This window comes from Alosa alosa, chromosome 6 (assembly GCF_017589495.1).
Source record: "Alosa alosa isolate M-15738 ecotype Scorff River chromosome 6, AALO_Geno_1.1, whole genome shotgun sequence".
Lineage (NCBI taxonomy): Eukaryota > Metazoa > Chordata > Actinopteri > Clupeiformes > Clupeidae > Alosa > Alosa alosa.
Genome location: NC_063194.1, coordinates 1,854,776 through 1,869,583, shown reverse-complemented (window position 1 = coordinate 1,869,583; position 14,808 = coordinate 1,854,776). Strand labels below are relative to the sequence as shown.

At 46.9% G+C, this 14,808-nt stretch overlaps 3 protein-coding genes across 16 annotated transcripts in view; 2 read left to right on the top strand and 1 right to left on the bottom strand.

The window, feature by feature from the left end:
- The window catches only part of epn3a (epsin 3a), a 16,244-nt gene extending 5,109 nt beyond the window's left edge, over positions 1 to 11,135 (top strand). For 5 of the 13 annotated variants that reach the window (XM_048245148.1, XM_048245147.1, XM_048245152.1 and 2 more), the window contains exons 3-11: positions 2,915 to 3,033; positions 4,566 to 4,646; positions 5,358 to 5,456; positions 5,941 to 6,027; positions 6,668 to 6,806; positions 7,117 to 7,293; positions 8,056 to 8,142; positions 8,326 to 8,574; positions 8,789 to 11,135. In XM_048245148.1, coding sequence (XP_048101105.1) covers positions 2,915 to 3,033; positions 4,566 to 4,646; positions 5,358 to 5,456; positions 5,941 to 6,027; positions 6,668 to 6,806; positions 7,117 to 7,293; positions 8,056 to 8,142; positions 8,326 to 8,574; positions 8,789 to 9,138 — 1,388 coding nt within the window. In that variant the 3' untranslated portion in view covers positions 9,139 to 11,135. The remainder of the gene's footprint in view (positions 1 to 2,914; positions 3,034 to 4,565; positions 4,647 to 5,357; positions 5,457 to 5,940; positions 6,028 to 6,667; positions 6,807 to 7,116; positions 7,294 to 8,055; positions 8,143 to 8,325; positions 8,575 to 8,788) is intronic. The other 8 variants (XM_048245155.1, XM_048245161.1, XM_048245154.1 and 5 more) reach the window with 8 other exon arrangements.
- Positions 10,365 to 11,898, bottom strand: arl16 (ADP-ribosylation factor-like 16). The gene is made up of 5 exons (XM_048245177.1): positions 11,709 to 11,898; positions 11,524 to 11,582; positions 11,217 to 11,333; positions 10,907 to 11,022; positions 10,365 to 10,757 (listed from the first exon to the last, which is right to left on the bottom strand). Exons 1-5 carry the CDS (start codon positions 11,767 to 11,769, stop codon positions 10,598 to 10,600), a joined length of 513 nt encoding a protein of 170 aa, XP_048101134.1. The 5' UTR covers positions 11,770 to 11,898; the 3' UTR covers positions 10,365 to 10,597.
- Positions 11,332 to 14,808, top strand: LOC125295733 (fructosamine 3 kinase related protein). Of its 2 annotated transcripts, none has more exons than XM_048245171.1 (6): positions 11,332 to 11,490; positions 12,640 to 12,791; positions 13,225 to 13,316; positions 13,482 to 13,564; positions 13,766 to 13,888; positions 13,999 to 14,808. In XM_048245171.1, the coding sequence occupies exons 2-6, from the start codon at positions 12,649 to 12,651 to the stop codon at positions 14,335 to 14,337; spliced, it is 780 nt and encodes a 259-aa protein (XP_048101128.1). In that variant the 5' UTR covers positions 11,332 to 11,490; positions 12,640 to 12,648; the 3' UTR covers positions 14,338 to 14,808. The 2 variants fall into 2 exon arrangements, with proteins under 2 accessions (XP_048101128.1, XP_048101127.1); XM_048245170.1 differs by lacking the exon at positions 11,332 to 11,490 and adding an exon at positions 12,022 to 12,285.

The following is a 14,808-nucleotide window of genomic DNA, read 5'->3' as shown; positions in this document are numbered from 1 at the left end:
TGCACTATGTTGTCCCACTGGAAGAGGAATAAAATGTGACTACCAAGATGCCACATGCCTCAGTAGGTATATATGAAAGGCCTGTGTGTCACAATTACCTGTTCTGGTGGATGGTCTTGATTAGCCGAGTATGTGGAAACTTTGTGTGTGAGAGAGAGGGAGACAAGAGAGAGAGGGGAGGGAGGGAGGGAGGGAGGGAGGGAGAGAGAGAGCGAGATACATGTGTGTGCTACTGCCTCAAGTCTTGTGGTGTCAGACATGACTTGGGCATTTTGTAACACACAAACCTGTTCCAGGGTGAGTCAGGTGATAAATGTTGATGAAATGTGGTGAGAACCACCATTTCATAAGGCTAGTTTTTCCTCTTCAGTATAGGTATATATACTCTTTTGATCCCGTGAGGGAAATTTGGTCTCTGAATTTATCCCAATCCGTGAATTAGTGAAACACACTCGGCACACAGTGAAATCACAGTGAGGTGAAGCACACACTAATCCCGGCGCATCGAGCTGCCTGCAACAACAGCGGCGCTCGGGGAGCAGTGAGGGGTTAGGTGCCTTGCTCAAGGGCACTTCAGCCGCTTTCTACTGGTTGGGGTTCAGGTTTGTGTGTTACAAAATGCCCAAGTCATGTCTGACACCACAAGACTTGAGGCAGTAGCACACACATGTATCTCGCTCTCTCTCCCTCCCTCCCTCCCTCCCTCTCTCTCTCTTGTCTCCCTCTCTCTCACACACAAAGTTTCCACATACTCGGCTAATCAAGACCATCCACCAGAACAGGTAATTGTGACACACAGGCCTTTCATATATACCTACTGAGGCATGTGGCATCTTGGTAGTCACATTTTATTTCTCTTCCAGTGGGACAACACAGTGCACAGTGTCGAACCGGCAACCCTCCGGTTACAAGTCCGAAGCGCTAACCAGTAGGCCACGGCTGCCCCTAAGTTTAAACACTTTTGCACCGTTGCTGTTTTGTGTTTGAACCCTTTGTCTGAACTCAACATGATTGATGTAGAATGTGTAAAAAAAACACAAAACATGGATGTTCATCCCACCCACACTCAAGACCACTCTCCCACCGCTGCTCCCACAAGTATGTAGTTCTACTCTGGGAGGCAAGCAGCCTTACTGTGATTTGTATGCCGTTTGGGAGTGTGTGTGTGTGTGTGTGGGGAGTTAATGCCTGGGTGGATTTCGCACAGTTCATGGAGGCCATATATGATATGTGCCAGCCTCTTCCTGTCAGGGTCACTGTTCTGCTCCATTACATTTTTCCTCAGCTTGATTGATTCCTTTCCTCACACAGCTCCTGGCTCAGAGCCACACAGACAGACTGACAGACACCGCTCCCTAGCAGCAAGGTGCTAATATCACAATGTCTGTCAGAAGCTTTCGGACGTTGTCAACCTGTCTTTTAGGGAAGCAAAATGAAAAGTATAAGGAATTTCTGAATGATAACCTACATTTCTACACACCGTGAACTCAGTGACTCTGTTCACAATTTAGTTCACAGAATTTTTATTGGCAAGACTTCAACTCACGGTAGACTTCCCTAAAGATAAACAGTCAAATTCCCATGGAATCGGTGTGATTTTGGGTTTTCTAGTGGCAGAGCTAGAATCGTATTTGTCTTGGATGTACGCCAAGAAATTTGGGGAAGTACAGTGCCTCCCTGTTCTGTGGCTTGGTCAACACCAGAGTGCTGTGCAGCTGTTCGGAATGCACGCTGAGTGACATGTTCTTTGGATGGACTCAGATTTAATTGATATGTAGTGCACATGGGTGTCTAGAGAGAGAGAGACCTGGTGCCCCCAACCCCCCCCCCCGCCCTGAAAATCTATTTATATTCTGTGTTGTTACTCTACGCACACCTGATTTGAAGTCTGTGTAATCATAATACACAGGACTAGCGAGAAGTGTTTCTGCTAGGCTAAGCAAGACTGTCACTGAGTTCAGTGGGTGTTTAGAGCAGGGTGTGATGAAAGCAGGCAGAGCATGTGGGGTGGGGTGGGGCAGGTTGAAGGTGTGTAGTGGCTGAGAGTTCCACGCTGCCTTCATCCCTCGGAGCCTCTGTGAGCATGTGTGTGTCAGGGGTGACAGTGGTGGAGGGAACTGGATGGGGGTTGAGTTGAGTAAGCACACCCTCCTGTGCGTGCATGCGTCCGTGTGTGTGTGTGTGCATGTGTGCGTCCGTGTGTGTCCGGGTATGTGCAGGTGTGTGTCCGTGTATGTGTCCGTGTGTGTGTACGTTTGTGTGTGCGTGTGTGTACATGCATGCATGTGTGTGTGTGTGGGTGTGCGCACGCGTGTGTGCATTCCAGGCCAGGCAGGGGCCTTTGAGAGGCACTGCAGTGGAAGTGATGGGGTGGTGTTCAGAGGCCGTGCACTCTGCCAGTGTCTGGCCCTCTGCTGGCCTGGCATCCAGTCATGGGCACTGCCAGCCTCTCTAACCCGGCCCCACTCCCCAGATCTGCAGATCTGCATCCTGCGTCCTGCCACAGGATTTAGGTTGGGGTTTGGGGGGGGGGGTCTAGGCCACCACCTCATGCCCCCCTCGTCCCTGTTGCCCTGCACAGGCCCGGCATTGTTCCCAGCGGAGAGTCGGCGGTGGGAGGGGAAGTAATTCCAGGCCGGGGGCCCGAGCGCTGGCGACCCGGGTGCCTACTACAGGCAACTTAATATGCACAAGCAGTGCCATCCCGCTCTCAAACTCTGCCTGACCCCCCTAAACCCCCCACCCTGATCCCCCTTTTTCTCAATCCCAGCCATATAAAAAAGGATTGAATTGAGCGTTCTCTCTTTCTTTCTGTCTCTCTCTCTCTTTCTCTCTCTTCTTTTGCCGGCTCGCTTTCACTTTCGTTCTGAACCCTCCCTCCTCTGCCCGCCTCCCTTCTTCCTCATCCTCTCAGCCTCTTCTTCCTCCCCCCAACTAGCGCCGGATCTGGAGCAGGCGCGGCCGCAGACCAGCGGAGAGGAGGAGCTGCAGCTGCAGCTGGCCCTGGCCATGAGCCGAGAGGAGACTGAGAAGGTGGGTCAGACACACACACACACACACACACACACAACCTGAGCTTCACGCCACCACCTGCTTCTCTCTCTGTGTCTGTGTTTGTGTCTGTGCATCTATGTTTGTGTGTATCTCTGTTTGTGTGTTGTGTGTGTGTGTGTGTGTGTGTGTGTGTGTGTGTGTGAGAGGCTGTTTTTCTATCTGTGTGTGTGTGAGTGTGTTCCTGTGTGTGTATGGAACATGAAGTAGCTCTGCTGCAGCGTCCTTTAGCGTACCTCATCAGAAGGCTTCTTGTTTGATAAAAATGTGCCAGGGTGCCCTCAAGAGACGGTCAGGCAGTGAGTGGTGATTCATGGGTATGCTTTGGAGTGGTTTCCCCCCGGGTCCATGCTTTGTAGAAAAGGAAAATCATTTTTTCTCACAGTCTGCAGAGTGGAGTTTGCTGTGGGCTTAAACCAAATGATTTATTAAAAGGAAGGGTCAGTTTGGATTCAAACTTAAAATGTACATATCTCACCACTGACCAACCCCATCTCTGCAGTTGAGGTAGTGTAACAACTAAGCCAGTGGTGTTGAATAGTAATTACAGAAAAATACCTATTCCTTTGTTTCTAATGAAAAACACATACAGTATATGCTGATGCAGTATATTAAAACAAATCAGTGTTGCTTTCATTCAAAATCTTCCATATAGCGGCAGTAGGCCTGGCGTTATTATTCAGCAGCAAAGCCAGGTCAGCAGTTCTTCACATCGTCTGATCCACTGCGTGCTTGAATCAATAGCACCAGTGAGGTCGGACCAGTGTGGCACCAAACGTCACTGCCCTGATGGGTCGTAAAGCCAGCAAACGCTGTGTGGCTCTCTGGGGATCGGGGTGATTTGAGCTGACTGGATTGTCTTCTCCGACACTCTCTCCCACATATCTTAGCGTCTGTCTATTTTACTTCCTCAAGGCCAGCTCTGAAAGCCCCTTGTGTCCATTATCCAGAGCGAGAGTGTGTGTGTGTTAGCATCATTTAGCTTCCTGTGAATCAATTTTTAATGTGGAGGCATCCAGTCAGCATACACTCACTGCTCACTACGGTCACGTGACAACGTTACTGGACCCGCATTGAGCTGGACTGAGGCATTGATCATGTGTTTGTGAGCAAGGCCAGCTATTGACATCATGGGAAGTGAATAATTGGGTCTCAACGGGTTGAGATGTTATGAGCTTGTTGTTCTCGACAGATTTATATGTGGCTCACTGTTGAGCTCTTACTCAGCTCCACACCACTAGTTTGTCTTGACAATGGATGAGTACATCACTGTGCTTAATCAAACTAAATGAGTCAAAATGGAATTGTTGAATAACCTTTTCAAATGCCTTCAGTGCTATATTACTCTAACATGTAGAAAAGAAAGCAGTAGAGCTAGTGGGATAGAATAGAAAGTTGACACATTGTATAGAAAATAGATTATGTGCCAAGGCAGTGTGAGAGCATGTTTTGGAGGATATGTCACGAGTGCTCGGACGTTAAACGCTCCCTCCTTAACCCTTCCCCCTCTGTAGCCGCCTCCACCGGCTGTGGATATCGATGAGCAGACGCAGCTCCAGATTGCCATGAGCCTCAGCAAGGAGGAGGCAATGAAGGTACAGCGTTGTGATGCTGCGTCTTCCCTCGCGTAACCCCTCTCCTCTTCCTCATCCTCCACCTCATATTCCTCCCTCTGTTCTCCCAGCTTTCAAAGCGAGGCTTCTCCAAGGCTTGGCCTTTTAATAACTCTTGTCAGTAACCTTGCATGTAAAAAAGGTATTTTCCCTCAAGCTTTTTGGCCAACTGTAGTCCTCTATCTACCCTGCCCATAACCCCCCCCCCCCCCCCCCCCAAGCACCCGCTGCTGGCTGGCAAAGCGGCATGATGCCCCCGCTCTCCCTCCTTTCCTCCTCCTTCCCAGCGGACTGCGTGTTTCCCTAACCAACTCCCTTTCTCTCAGGCTAGTGGGGGAAACCTCTGACCTCTGCTGATGGTAGTGGGGGAGAAGGGAACACTCAAGCCTTAAGAATGGGAGAGGCAAAGTGGTGGCTAAACTTTGTCTGGATTGGTTAGTCAGGAATGCTCCTTGCTAGTATGCATTGGGATCTGCCCTGTGCCAATGATCTGTGTTGGATCATTGACTGACTTTTGTTTGTTTTCTTTTTGCGCACTCTTTTCTTTCTCTCTCACTCTCTCTGTCTGTCTCTCTCTCTCTCTCTCTCTCTCTCTCTCTCTCTCTCTCTCTCTCTCTCTCTCTCTCTCTGTCTCTCTCTCTTTCTCTGTCTCTCTCTCTCTCTCAATGAACTCTTTCGGGCTTTCCCTCCCAGCCACGTCCACCCCCACCTGTGGCTCTGGAAATGGATGAGGAGACCCAGCTCCAGATTGCGCTGAGCCTGAGCAAAGAGGAGCATCAGCAGGTGAGGAGAGTGAGTGGCTCTGTGATCTTCTTGGGAAGGGTTGTTTGGGTTGTGTCCAGATAAACCGATCCTGGCTCCTGTGGCATGTGCGTCCGGCCCTGCCGTTGGCTCCTCTGGCCCTGCTGTGCTGGCTCTCTTTTAGAGTTTGTTTTCTGACACACTGCCTCCCCTGTTTCCCTCTTTCTGTGTGTCCATTTCATCCCCCCACCCTCACTACCCCCCCCAACCCCTTCAGCCTCTCGCTGTCTTTCTCTCTCCATGCCAGTTTGGAACAATGGAGCCACTCACAGAGTGGTCCTTGCACAAATGCTCCGTCTTTCTTCTTTGTGACCTTAACAGCTACTGTATGTCTCTTCTGTTATGTCCAACGTGGTGCATGGAATGGCTCCATCTGGTAACCGGGGTTCTTAAATGATTCTGCAAATATGGCTTTGTCACGATGACTGAACATAAGTGCTACTTCAGCCCTTTTATGCCATGTGTCTGTTGCCAGGAGCAACAGAGTCGCCGAGGAGATGAGTCCATGCTCCAGAAAGCTCTTGAGGAGAGTAAGCGAGAGATGGATGCAAAGAGAGGGGGGGTATGTGGAGAAATATACACAATTTGTCAATTCCAGGATGTATTTAACTCCACAGTGTACCGCCTAGTAGTTACTAGTTAATACATCACATAAATAAAACTTAGTAATACTGTATATTAATAGCTTTGACAACAAACTTGGTAGACGTTGGTAATATGTTCAGAGACTTTTCAGTGGATATGTATTAGGGATACAACCAAAGATTATTTTCGATTTTTGTTGATTAATTGGTATGTTGTTTGATCGGGGTGGAAATGTCAAAAATGGTGCAAAAATTTCAAAAATGGTACAACAATAATCAGTGTTAACGTGTAAAATCATTGTTTTGACCACACGCGAAAGATACTTAGTTTACACTCAGAGTAAGTAAAGCTGAGAATATTCAAGTTTAATAAGCTGCAGTCAGAATTTTGAGATTTTACTTTTTTAATTACACAATCGATTTATGATTAACTGATTACCAAAATAGTTTGCGATTGATTTCATAGTTGACAACTAATCGATTAATTGTTGTGGCCTTAATATGCATCCCAGTACTCTATACAGTATTTCAGGCAACTCAGGCAAGGTGAACACCCTGTATTTAAATGTTTTCTTTTTACTCAGCTTTCTTTCTGTCTCCCCCCCCCTCTCTGTGCAGTCGGCCATGATGGATCTTGTAGATATTTTCGCTCCAGCCCCTGCTGAGCCCTCGAGTGGCCACTCCTGGGACTTGGCATCTGGTGATGTCCACGCTGCGCCTGCAGGCCCCCTGAGGGTTGACCCTTGGGACTCTCTGGGTAAGGCTGTCCTGTGTCCACCTCACTATATCCCCTTTCTGCACTCAACTGCTTTCACTCAGCTCCGCAACAACTCACTGAATCACCACTTATATTTGTTATATTTTTTTAACAACGGGTGCTTTGTGGAAGCTGTATTTATGTTATTGATAGTCAGTTGCTAAGCAATACGTTTGTCTGGACACACAACCTGTATTTAATTTGGTGTCTAGAAGGCAGTGTCTTCCACACTGTTGAGCTCAGACCGAGACCGAGTGCTTTGCATACCGCATGGTTTAAGTTTCCTTACACGCGTCCAAACTCTGCCCAGCAGAGGCCAGCTCAGTGAGAGGAGCGAGTGGCTCCTGGTTGGCGACGTCAGCCTCCGCCAGTCGACCGCAGCAGTCTTGGGATCACAGATCGAGCCCTGCTGATCCTTGGGACGCTCCCCAGAGTGCTCCCAGGTCCAACCTCGCTGGCCAGATGTGGTCATCCCCTGCCCACAAAGGTACTAGTAATTCATAAAGCAAGTTAGAGATAGAAAATAGTTTAACAGACAGGAGCTCTTTGATATAGATAGGGTCAAAGCTAGCAACCCCTGCCCCAGAAAATATCTCAGCCTCTATTGTGCATCATCAAAATACTTAAAAATCTATACTGTGTGTGGCATGGTTCAAGGCTCCGTCCAGCGCTGATCCTTCTAAAGGTGATGGTACATGGGGCAACTTTTTGAGCAATGTTGCTGGGCAATCACATAACCAGTACTATTTATTCTGTTTGGATGATCATGACTATTTGCCTACTAGTGATTTAAGTTCTCCAGAAAATAAGTTGTCCAATATCAGTGGGTACATGCCAGAACCACAGTAATGAGGAACATTCCCTGGCAACATTGCTCAAAATGTTGTCCCATGTATCATCAGCTTGAGGCCGCAATCAGACAGGACACGTTTTTTGCAGACCCGTCTTTATGTTGTTTTGTATTGGCAGTAAGCATTTCACACACTGCTTATGCACCCAGAGCGCCTCACGTTTTGTCCACCAGCTGGGCCTCGTGTTTTTGCAGAGGCGCCCTGAGCACCTTGAATTGAAAAAAAATTCAGCTCAAAGCGGAAAAGCCGCTGCGTTTTTACAAAAACATGGTGTGCCTCGCATTTTACAAGCGGCAAAGCGCGTCCTGTCCGATCACACCCTAAATCAGTAGCCCCTCCCTCCCTTCTGTGGCAGTTCTGCGTCAGCTTACATAATGAGGCTCTGTGTTCTTCTGCAGGAGGGGATCTTTTTACAACTCCTGCAGAAAGCCAAAGGCCTCTCGGTGTACTAAAGCCCTCCTCCCCCCGTGCAGGCAGTCCCTCAGGTACGCCCCTCTTGTTCTCAGTTACTGTGTCAGCACTAGTCCTTTTACTTACAGTTATGAGCTCGCGAGCAAGTTGGGAATTTCACGTTAGTATGCCACAGTACAGCCTTTTCTTACCCAAATACTGTCCACTGGTATTGGAGTTATGATTTTCTTTTCGCCCACTTCGTCTTTGTCTAACAGATGGAGACCTGTTTGACGAGGCCATGGACGGAGGTCAGATGAATGTGAACGGGCATGGCGGGGGCAGCCCTGAGCCTTTCGACATGTCCCGTCTGGGAGAGAGTCTGGCCGACCTCAAGCCCCGAGCTTGCCGCACCCCTGAGGCTTTCCTGGGTCCAGTAGCCGCATCACTCGTCAACCTGGACTCTCTCATCCCCACCAGTCCTGCACCCAAGACCCTGAACCCATTCCTCACAGGTGTGGCCGCAGGTACAGACATAGATGCATAGAGATGTAAAGATATTATATGTATAAATAAATGTACCTGTATATAGGTTTATATATACCGGTACATCATTTTGTTAGATCTGTCTGTCTGTCTGTCTGTCTCTCTCTCTCTCTCTTGCTCCCTCTCAGTTAAAATATAGTTGGGAGTACAGGTGTTGTTCATAAGTGTTTTGACATATCCCACCCCTTTCCCCAGGGCCAAGCACCACAGCAGCCTCGAATCCATTCCAAAGTGATCAGCCGCGCCTCACCCTGAACGAGATGCGTCCCAACTCCACGTCCCCGGTGCCCCAGTCGGGCTCGTTGCCCTACAGTGCCTCCCTGCCCTTGCCCCTGCCTTCCAACCCACAACCCTCGTCGCTGCCCTCCTCCCTCACCCAGCCTCCCGCCGCTCCCGCCGCTGCCACCGCTGCTGGTGTGCCGATGGCCGCTGGCCGACCCTTGGACCTGCCCGGCAACCTGCCCCAGCCGCTGCTGCCCCTCTCCTCCGCCGCCATGCTCGGACCACCCGGAGTGGACCTGCAAAACCAAAACCCTTTCCTCTAAGACGTTCTCGTGGCCCTTGCAAGGGAGCGCTGTTGTAGGTTGTGATTTTTTCAGATGCTCAGTTGGCCCTGCTGGGGAAAGACGGCTGTAGTTTTTTTTCTTCTTCTTCTTCCTAAATGTTAATAGACCTGTAGACTCAACTGGAACTAAAGTCAGCACTGACTGCTCTGTTTAATAACCTTGAGTTTTATATGGGCTTAACTACCTTCACATACTTTGCTATTACCTGGTATCACTTGTCAGCCAGTGTGCTCTGCATAGGACCGGCACGGTGGCAGGAGAGGGAACGGAGGCAAAAAAAACAAACACTATTCAGATGCACAAACGCGGAGAGAGAGGAGAGACGCGTCAGCTGTCATCGGAGCGAAGTCCTAATGAAGGCGTTTTCTTCCAAGATATTTTTAATACTTCCTTTGATGCCACAAGAGCATTTATTCACACTGCTTCAGCTGATTCACATATGGCCCATGCACTGTGCCGTGCTGATCCAAGTACTGAATGTATGTACACACACCACGTGTCTTTGCTTATTCCACTTAAACACAACCACACCCCTGCCCCATAGAACCAGAACGCCTCTGGATTGGCTGCTGCACACAGACTGGGCCGTTTCCCCGGTTACACCCGGGGGATAACGCGCATCTGTGAACAAAACGGCGAGGGACAAGAGCCAAGAGGTCCCATTTAGATAATGAGACCCAGCTAGCTGGATAAAAGCAACTTCAGACATCATGCTGAGGATTGCTAGAGGAGAGCGGGATTTTAGGAGTATTGATTTGTGTGCACATGTGTGTGAGTGTGTGTGTGTGTACGGTTGTGTGTTGCCGGGAGTGGAGGTGTGGGTAATATGACACAGTATATGAACTGACTTTTCAGGGAATGAAGCTACTGCAGAACCATCATGCTAACAGAATGTAAGAAAAGTGAGAATGTGTTGCTTTATGAAATATTGCTCTTGAAATATAAGGATGCAGTTAACAACTCAACTTGCAGCACTTCCAGTTCTTTATTCCTCAGTGTTTTCTTTCCCTTCATTCAGTTGTCCAGACACAACAATGGTGTTTGAATCACGAGCATCTTAAGTTCTGTTTTATGTCTCTGTACATCATACTCATTCTGTAGGTTGTTTATAGCACAACAGGCACCGTTCCATCACGGTTTTACCTGTTCTTTGAAGCAAGATCAACAAGTATGCTGACTTAACTATTAAAGCTGCCCAGTATTGGTTCTGTCTGTGCCACCCAGTAATACAACAGAAAAGAAAAGCCAGGTGAAGTGGTCCCTTTAAAAAAGGGCAGCCATTCATAATGTTGATTTTTGAGACAATTATCATGTATTTCCACCACATGGAGTAAATCCCATTCAGTCCAAAATACTGGGCTTTATCATGCGGTTTGTTGGCTTCCAGATTGGAGCAGAGCTCTAGAACAGTTCCTGGTGTTTTCAACCCATCTTCAGGTCACGTAAGGCTGTCTAACCAGCTCAACACTTCCTTCAGTCCTTGGCCAGAGCGTGCGCTCACCTCCAGCGTGGTGATGGATTGAGGGGCGGTGGCAATGATATCATCTATTCTGAAAAGTGATTTCATCTCCATCAGGGTCATAGTGCATGGAAGATCCCTGAAAAAGAAAGCACAGGAAAAATGAACTTAAGAGTTGTGTGGCAAACGTGCCTTATAATCCAATACAAACCGGTCCTGAGAGAACCTCTAAAAGAAATGGATCCCACACAACCATGTTCAGAGTGACTTAGGAATGAGCCACCTCACCTTTTGTTGAAGAGCACAAGCACGGAGGCACCATGAAGAGGTTCAGCTGAGAGGACCGACAAGAGCTGGATGCAGGAGGAGGCTATCTGGGTGATGTTGGCTGAATCCACCACAAACTGGAATCAGAAACATTGCACATTCACAAGGTGCTCTACCTGAAGTAATATTAATATGTATGCCATATGTAACAAACTTGGATCACCATGTGCAATAAAGGTGAATTTCTTTACTGTGTAGCACAAGCTGTTGTTAAACTGACAATATATTGAGGAACATATCAATCAATAGAAGCGAGATCGTCCTCACGTACAATAAGAGAGGAGCAGTCTGCGTAAAAACTATGCCATATGGGGCCCATGCAGCCTCCCAGCTCTCGCACGGTTATTCTCTTCTTTTTCAGGTTCAGGTCGGTGAGATTGGTACCAACCTGTAGGAATGAAGTTAAATCAAAATAACTATGAGAAACGGTGTAGGACAACAATGCTAAAATACGTGGGCTATCACTACCAGCTCTGGTCAAGAATTGATGTAACGTTAAATGACATGAGATTACTTGGATTGTGCAACAGATTTATCATGAAAAGGTAACAGCACACTTTAAAATCGACTGTACTAACAGTGGGGAGCGTGACAGGAGCTTCACCCAAATCAGCCGGCTGGTCCCGTTGTGTGAGCTGTGGATAAGGTTAAGGACTCAAATAACGTTAAAGTTAACATTACTACACTGAAGTGTGCACATCTCTGTTAGCAAGTTAGCTAACCTCACAAACAACACGGGCCGTTTCAGATTGTCAAAGGATATTCTGTAAACGTTTCAGCAGAAGAGTTTTCCCAACACCAGTAGAGCCAAGCAACAAACACATTCTGCCGACGATATTACATTATACGAAATAGATTAACAATGTAGATCTATATGCAGTTTCATTTCCTGCGAATTAGCTATAAACGCTAATGTTGTTACCAGGTCGATGATAACGTTACATCAAGGAGGGTCTTTCACCAACAGTGATAGCAGAGAGCTTGAACCATGTGTCACTCAAAGTTTCGCGTTTCTATTGGTTAACGTTAAACGAACCACTCAACCCGGAATCAAAATACTGGATAATAGTGTTCACGGCTTCACGCCATAACAACTTCGGTTCACGCATAGGCAGTGGGTTTTCTTTTACTGTCTATGGTTCACGCGGAGATTGTCAAGTCATTTTAACGTTAATGTGACTTTAACGTCAAAAACGACAATGGAAGCTCAGTTGAAAAAAGAGCTGGGAACCTCGACGTTGAAAGCCACCGGTCATTCGGGAGGTGGATGCATCAGCGAGGGCCAGAGTTATGACACTGACAACGGGAGAGTATTTGTGAAGATAAACCACAAGAGCGAGGTTGTCATCAGCTAAGCATTGTTTTCACTAGTCTGTCTTGAATTTTTCCCCCGCTTCAAGCACTGTAATCGAGATGACGATGACAAGGTCCCTGCCTGCTTTAGCCTACATCTCAGACAGCGCAACATGTCAATCACTTGCACATGATTGCATCTTGCTGACTAAACAAGCGGCCAGACTAAGCCAAATACAAGGCTACTACTGGTGCTACTATTATAACCCGGTTATATCAGATTTATTTGGCTAAATTTCCTTTTATAATCCATGGCCTCTGTGCTGTGTCATTGTATATCTTGTTGGTCTACTTTGTGACACTGTTTCCTGTCCTCCCCCCACCCCATTCTTGTTTTGAAGGCCAAACGAATGTTTGTTGGAGAGATGGCTAGTTTGGAGGCTATACTGAAAACTAACACTGTGAAAGTTCCTAAACCTGTGAAGGTCCTTGATCTAGAGCGAGGGGGGTCTGTGTTTGTCATGGAGCATGTGGACATGAGAAGCCTGACCAAGTATGACGCCATTATCCTCCCAAACCATCACAATTAAATTACAAGAATTCCTGGAGATACACCCTCTTACATTAGCTTTAGTGCTAAATTGATATGTAATACATGTTTTATTTAAAATGCTAGTTCTTTATATGTAGGCCTATTATTTACATCAGTCATCAGATCATGTTATTCTGCTTTAAGTGGTATATTTGGGCTGTAATGTATTAAATATATCCCTCAGGCGGGTCACGTCTGCTCTAGAAAGATCTGCCTAGATGATTACATCATGGCTTTAACTTAGATACAATGTTTGTAAGTAATGTAGCTTACAGCCTCTTTAAATGTAATGTTCATCCTGTTGTGCAGTACATGGTTTGTGTCCCATTTAATATTCTCCCCAGAGGATGAAGTGTGCCCTGACGTGTGCATGTATATTTGGCTACATGCGCAGGTTCTCTGCCCAGCTGGGGGAACATTTGGCCGACTTGCATCTTCATAACCAAAAGCAGAGAGAGAAGCAGAGCAAACAGGAGCAAACTGTCGGTAATGTACCCTGAGCTCACAAAAAGGTGTTAGGGCGCCATCTACTGGACAATCTGTGCTATTCCACAATGTGACCATGTAGCCCTTTGTACAGCTAATACCAGCTTATTGGGAAATGTTGAGTCATGTCTTATTTTTACTCAGTTCTAATACTTGCATGTGCAGGAAAAGGATCTGGGCAGTCTGAAGTGCCTGCCATTGACCAATTTGGGTTTGATGTTCCAACCTGCTGCGGATACCTTCCACAGGTTAGTTGCAGTACAGTTGAATAACAATAACATTTTATGACTCAATTAGTTAAACAAAAATGAAGATAAATTGCAGCCCGATAGCGATACTCTCCAGGCCTCTTTATCCCTGGCTTGGGATAGATAGCTACTGCTAATGTTGTAACAGTGCCTTTGCTGACCCTATGTCTCCCCCCCACACTTTCCTCACATCTCTCTCAGAATAATGACTGGCAAGAAGACTGGGTGGCATTCTATGCTCAGCAGAGACTTGGTCACCAGCTGGACTTAGTGGAGAAGAGCCACGGTGACCGAGAAGCTAGAGAGCTGTGGTCTAAGCTTCAGGTACAGGAAGAACAAAGCCTGAGGCCATTAGCAGGTGGCTGTTATGAATGTAATCAAACTGACTGACGTCATATTTGTGGTTGTTCTCACCCAATTATTTTTCTATTCAGCTGAAGATTCCCCAGCTGTTTGCTGATGTGACTGTTGTGCCAGCCCTTGTCCATGGCGATCTGTGGGGAGGGAACGTGGCAGAATGCTCGGACGGCCCAATAATCTTTGACCCGGCATCCTTTTACGGGCACTCTGAATATGAGCTTGGCATTGCGGGCATGTTCGGTGGCTTCAATAAGTCTTTCTACACGGCATACCACGGGAAGATCCCAAAGGCACCAGGCTTTGAGAAACGGCTGCAGCTCTATCAGCTTTTCCATTATCTAAACCACTGGAATCACTTTGGCGGAGGGTACAGAGGTTCCTCCATTCGCATCATGAAAGACCTGGTAAAGTAAACATTACTAATAGGGTTTGATGCCTCACCACCCCTGGCCCCACCCCCATAATCATGACAAATTCATGATACAGAAGTTATGCACTTTAACAATTTCACAACACACTACTACATACCATAGAGGGTAAACAGCAGTAGGCCTACCTATGAAGACTAATTAACTTAAGAAAAGTTTTAAGTAGATACAGAAAAGTTAATTGTGACGTGAATGTTTTATATTTTACTAACATTCCATTTGCTCTTGCTGAAGGGGTTGGTGTTGAAAGTACTGAACAGTTACAGTAATGTAAGTAGACACATGTGTGTCATCAGGTATTACTGTGTAATTACCTGCAATGTGGCATGACAGAGAATGAAGATTGAATAGGCAATATTCAAAAACAGATACACTTTGGAATGACTAATGGAATTCCACTAATGGAATGAACAAAATAAGTGTGACCATTAATCAAAATAAAGTGGATTAAAAACA

Bases quoted from the DNA above. Each gene is read 5' to 3' on its own strand.
- arl16 (XM_048245177.1), bottom strand. From the start codon at position 11,769: ATGTGTTTGTTGCTTGGCTCTACTGGTGTTGGGAAAACTCTTCTGCTG. The intron at 11,334-11,523 runs GTTAGTACAGTC...TCATTCCTACAG, and splicing joins CTCCTGTCACGCTCCCCACT to GTTGGTACCAATCTCACCGA. The intron at 10,758-10,906 runs GTGAGGTGGCTC...TTTCTTTTTCAG, and splicing joins CTTGTGCTCTTCAACAAAAG to GGATCTTCCATGCACTATGA.
- LOC125295733 (XM_048245170.1), top strand. From the start codon at position 12,145: ATGGAAGCTCAGTTGAAAAAAGAGCTGGGAACCTCGACGTTGAAAGCC. The intron at 12,792-13,224 runs GTATGACGCCAT...CTACATGCGCAG, and splicing joins GACATGAGAAGCCTGACCAA to GTTCTCTGCCCAGCTGGGGG. The intron at 13,317-13,481 runs GTAATGTACCCT...TTGCATGTGCAG, and splicing joins CAAACAGGAGCAAACTGTCG to GAAAAGGATCTGGGCAGTCT.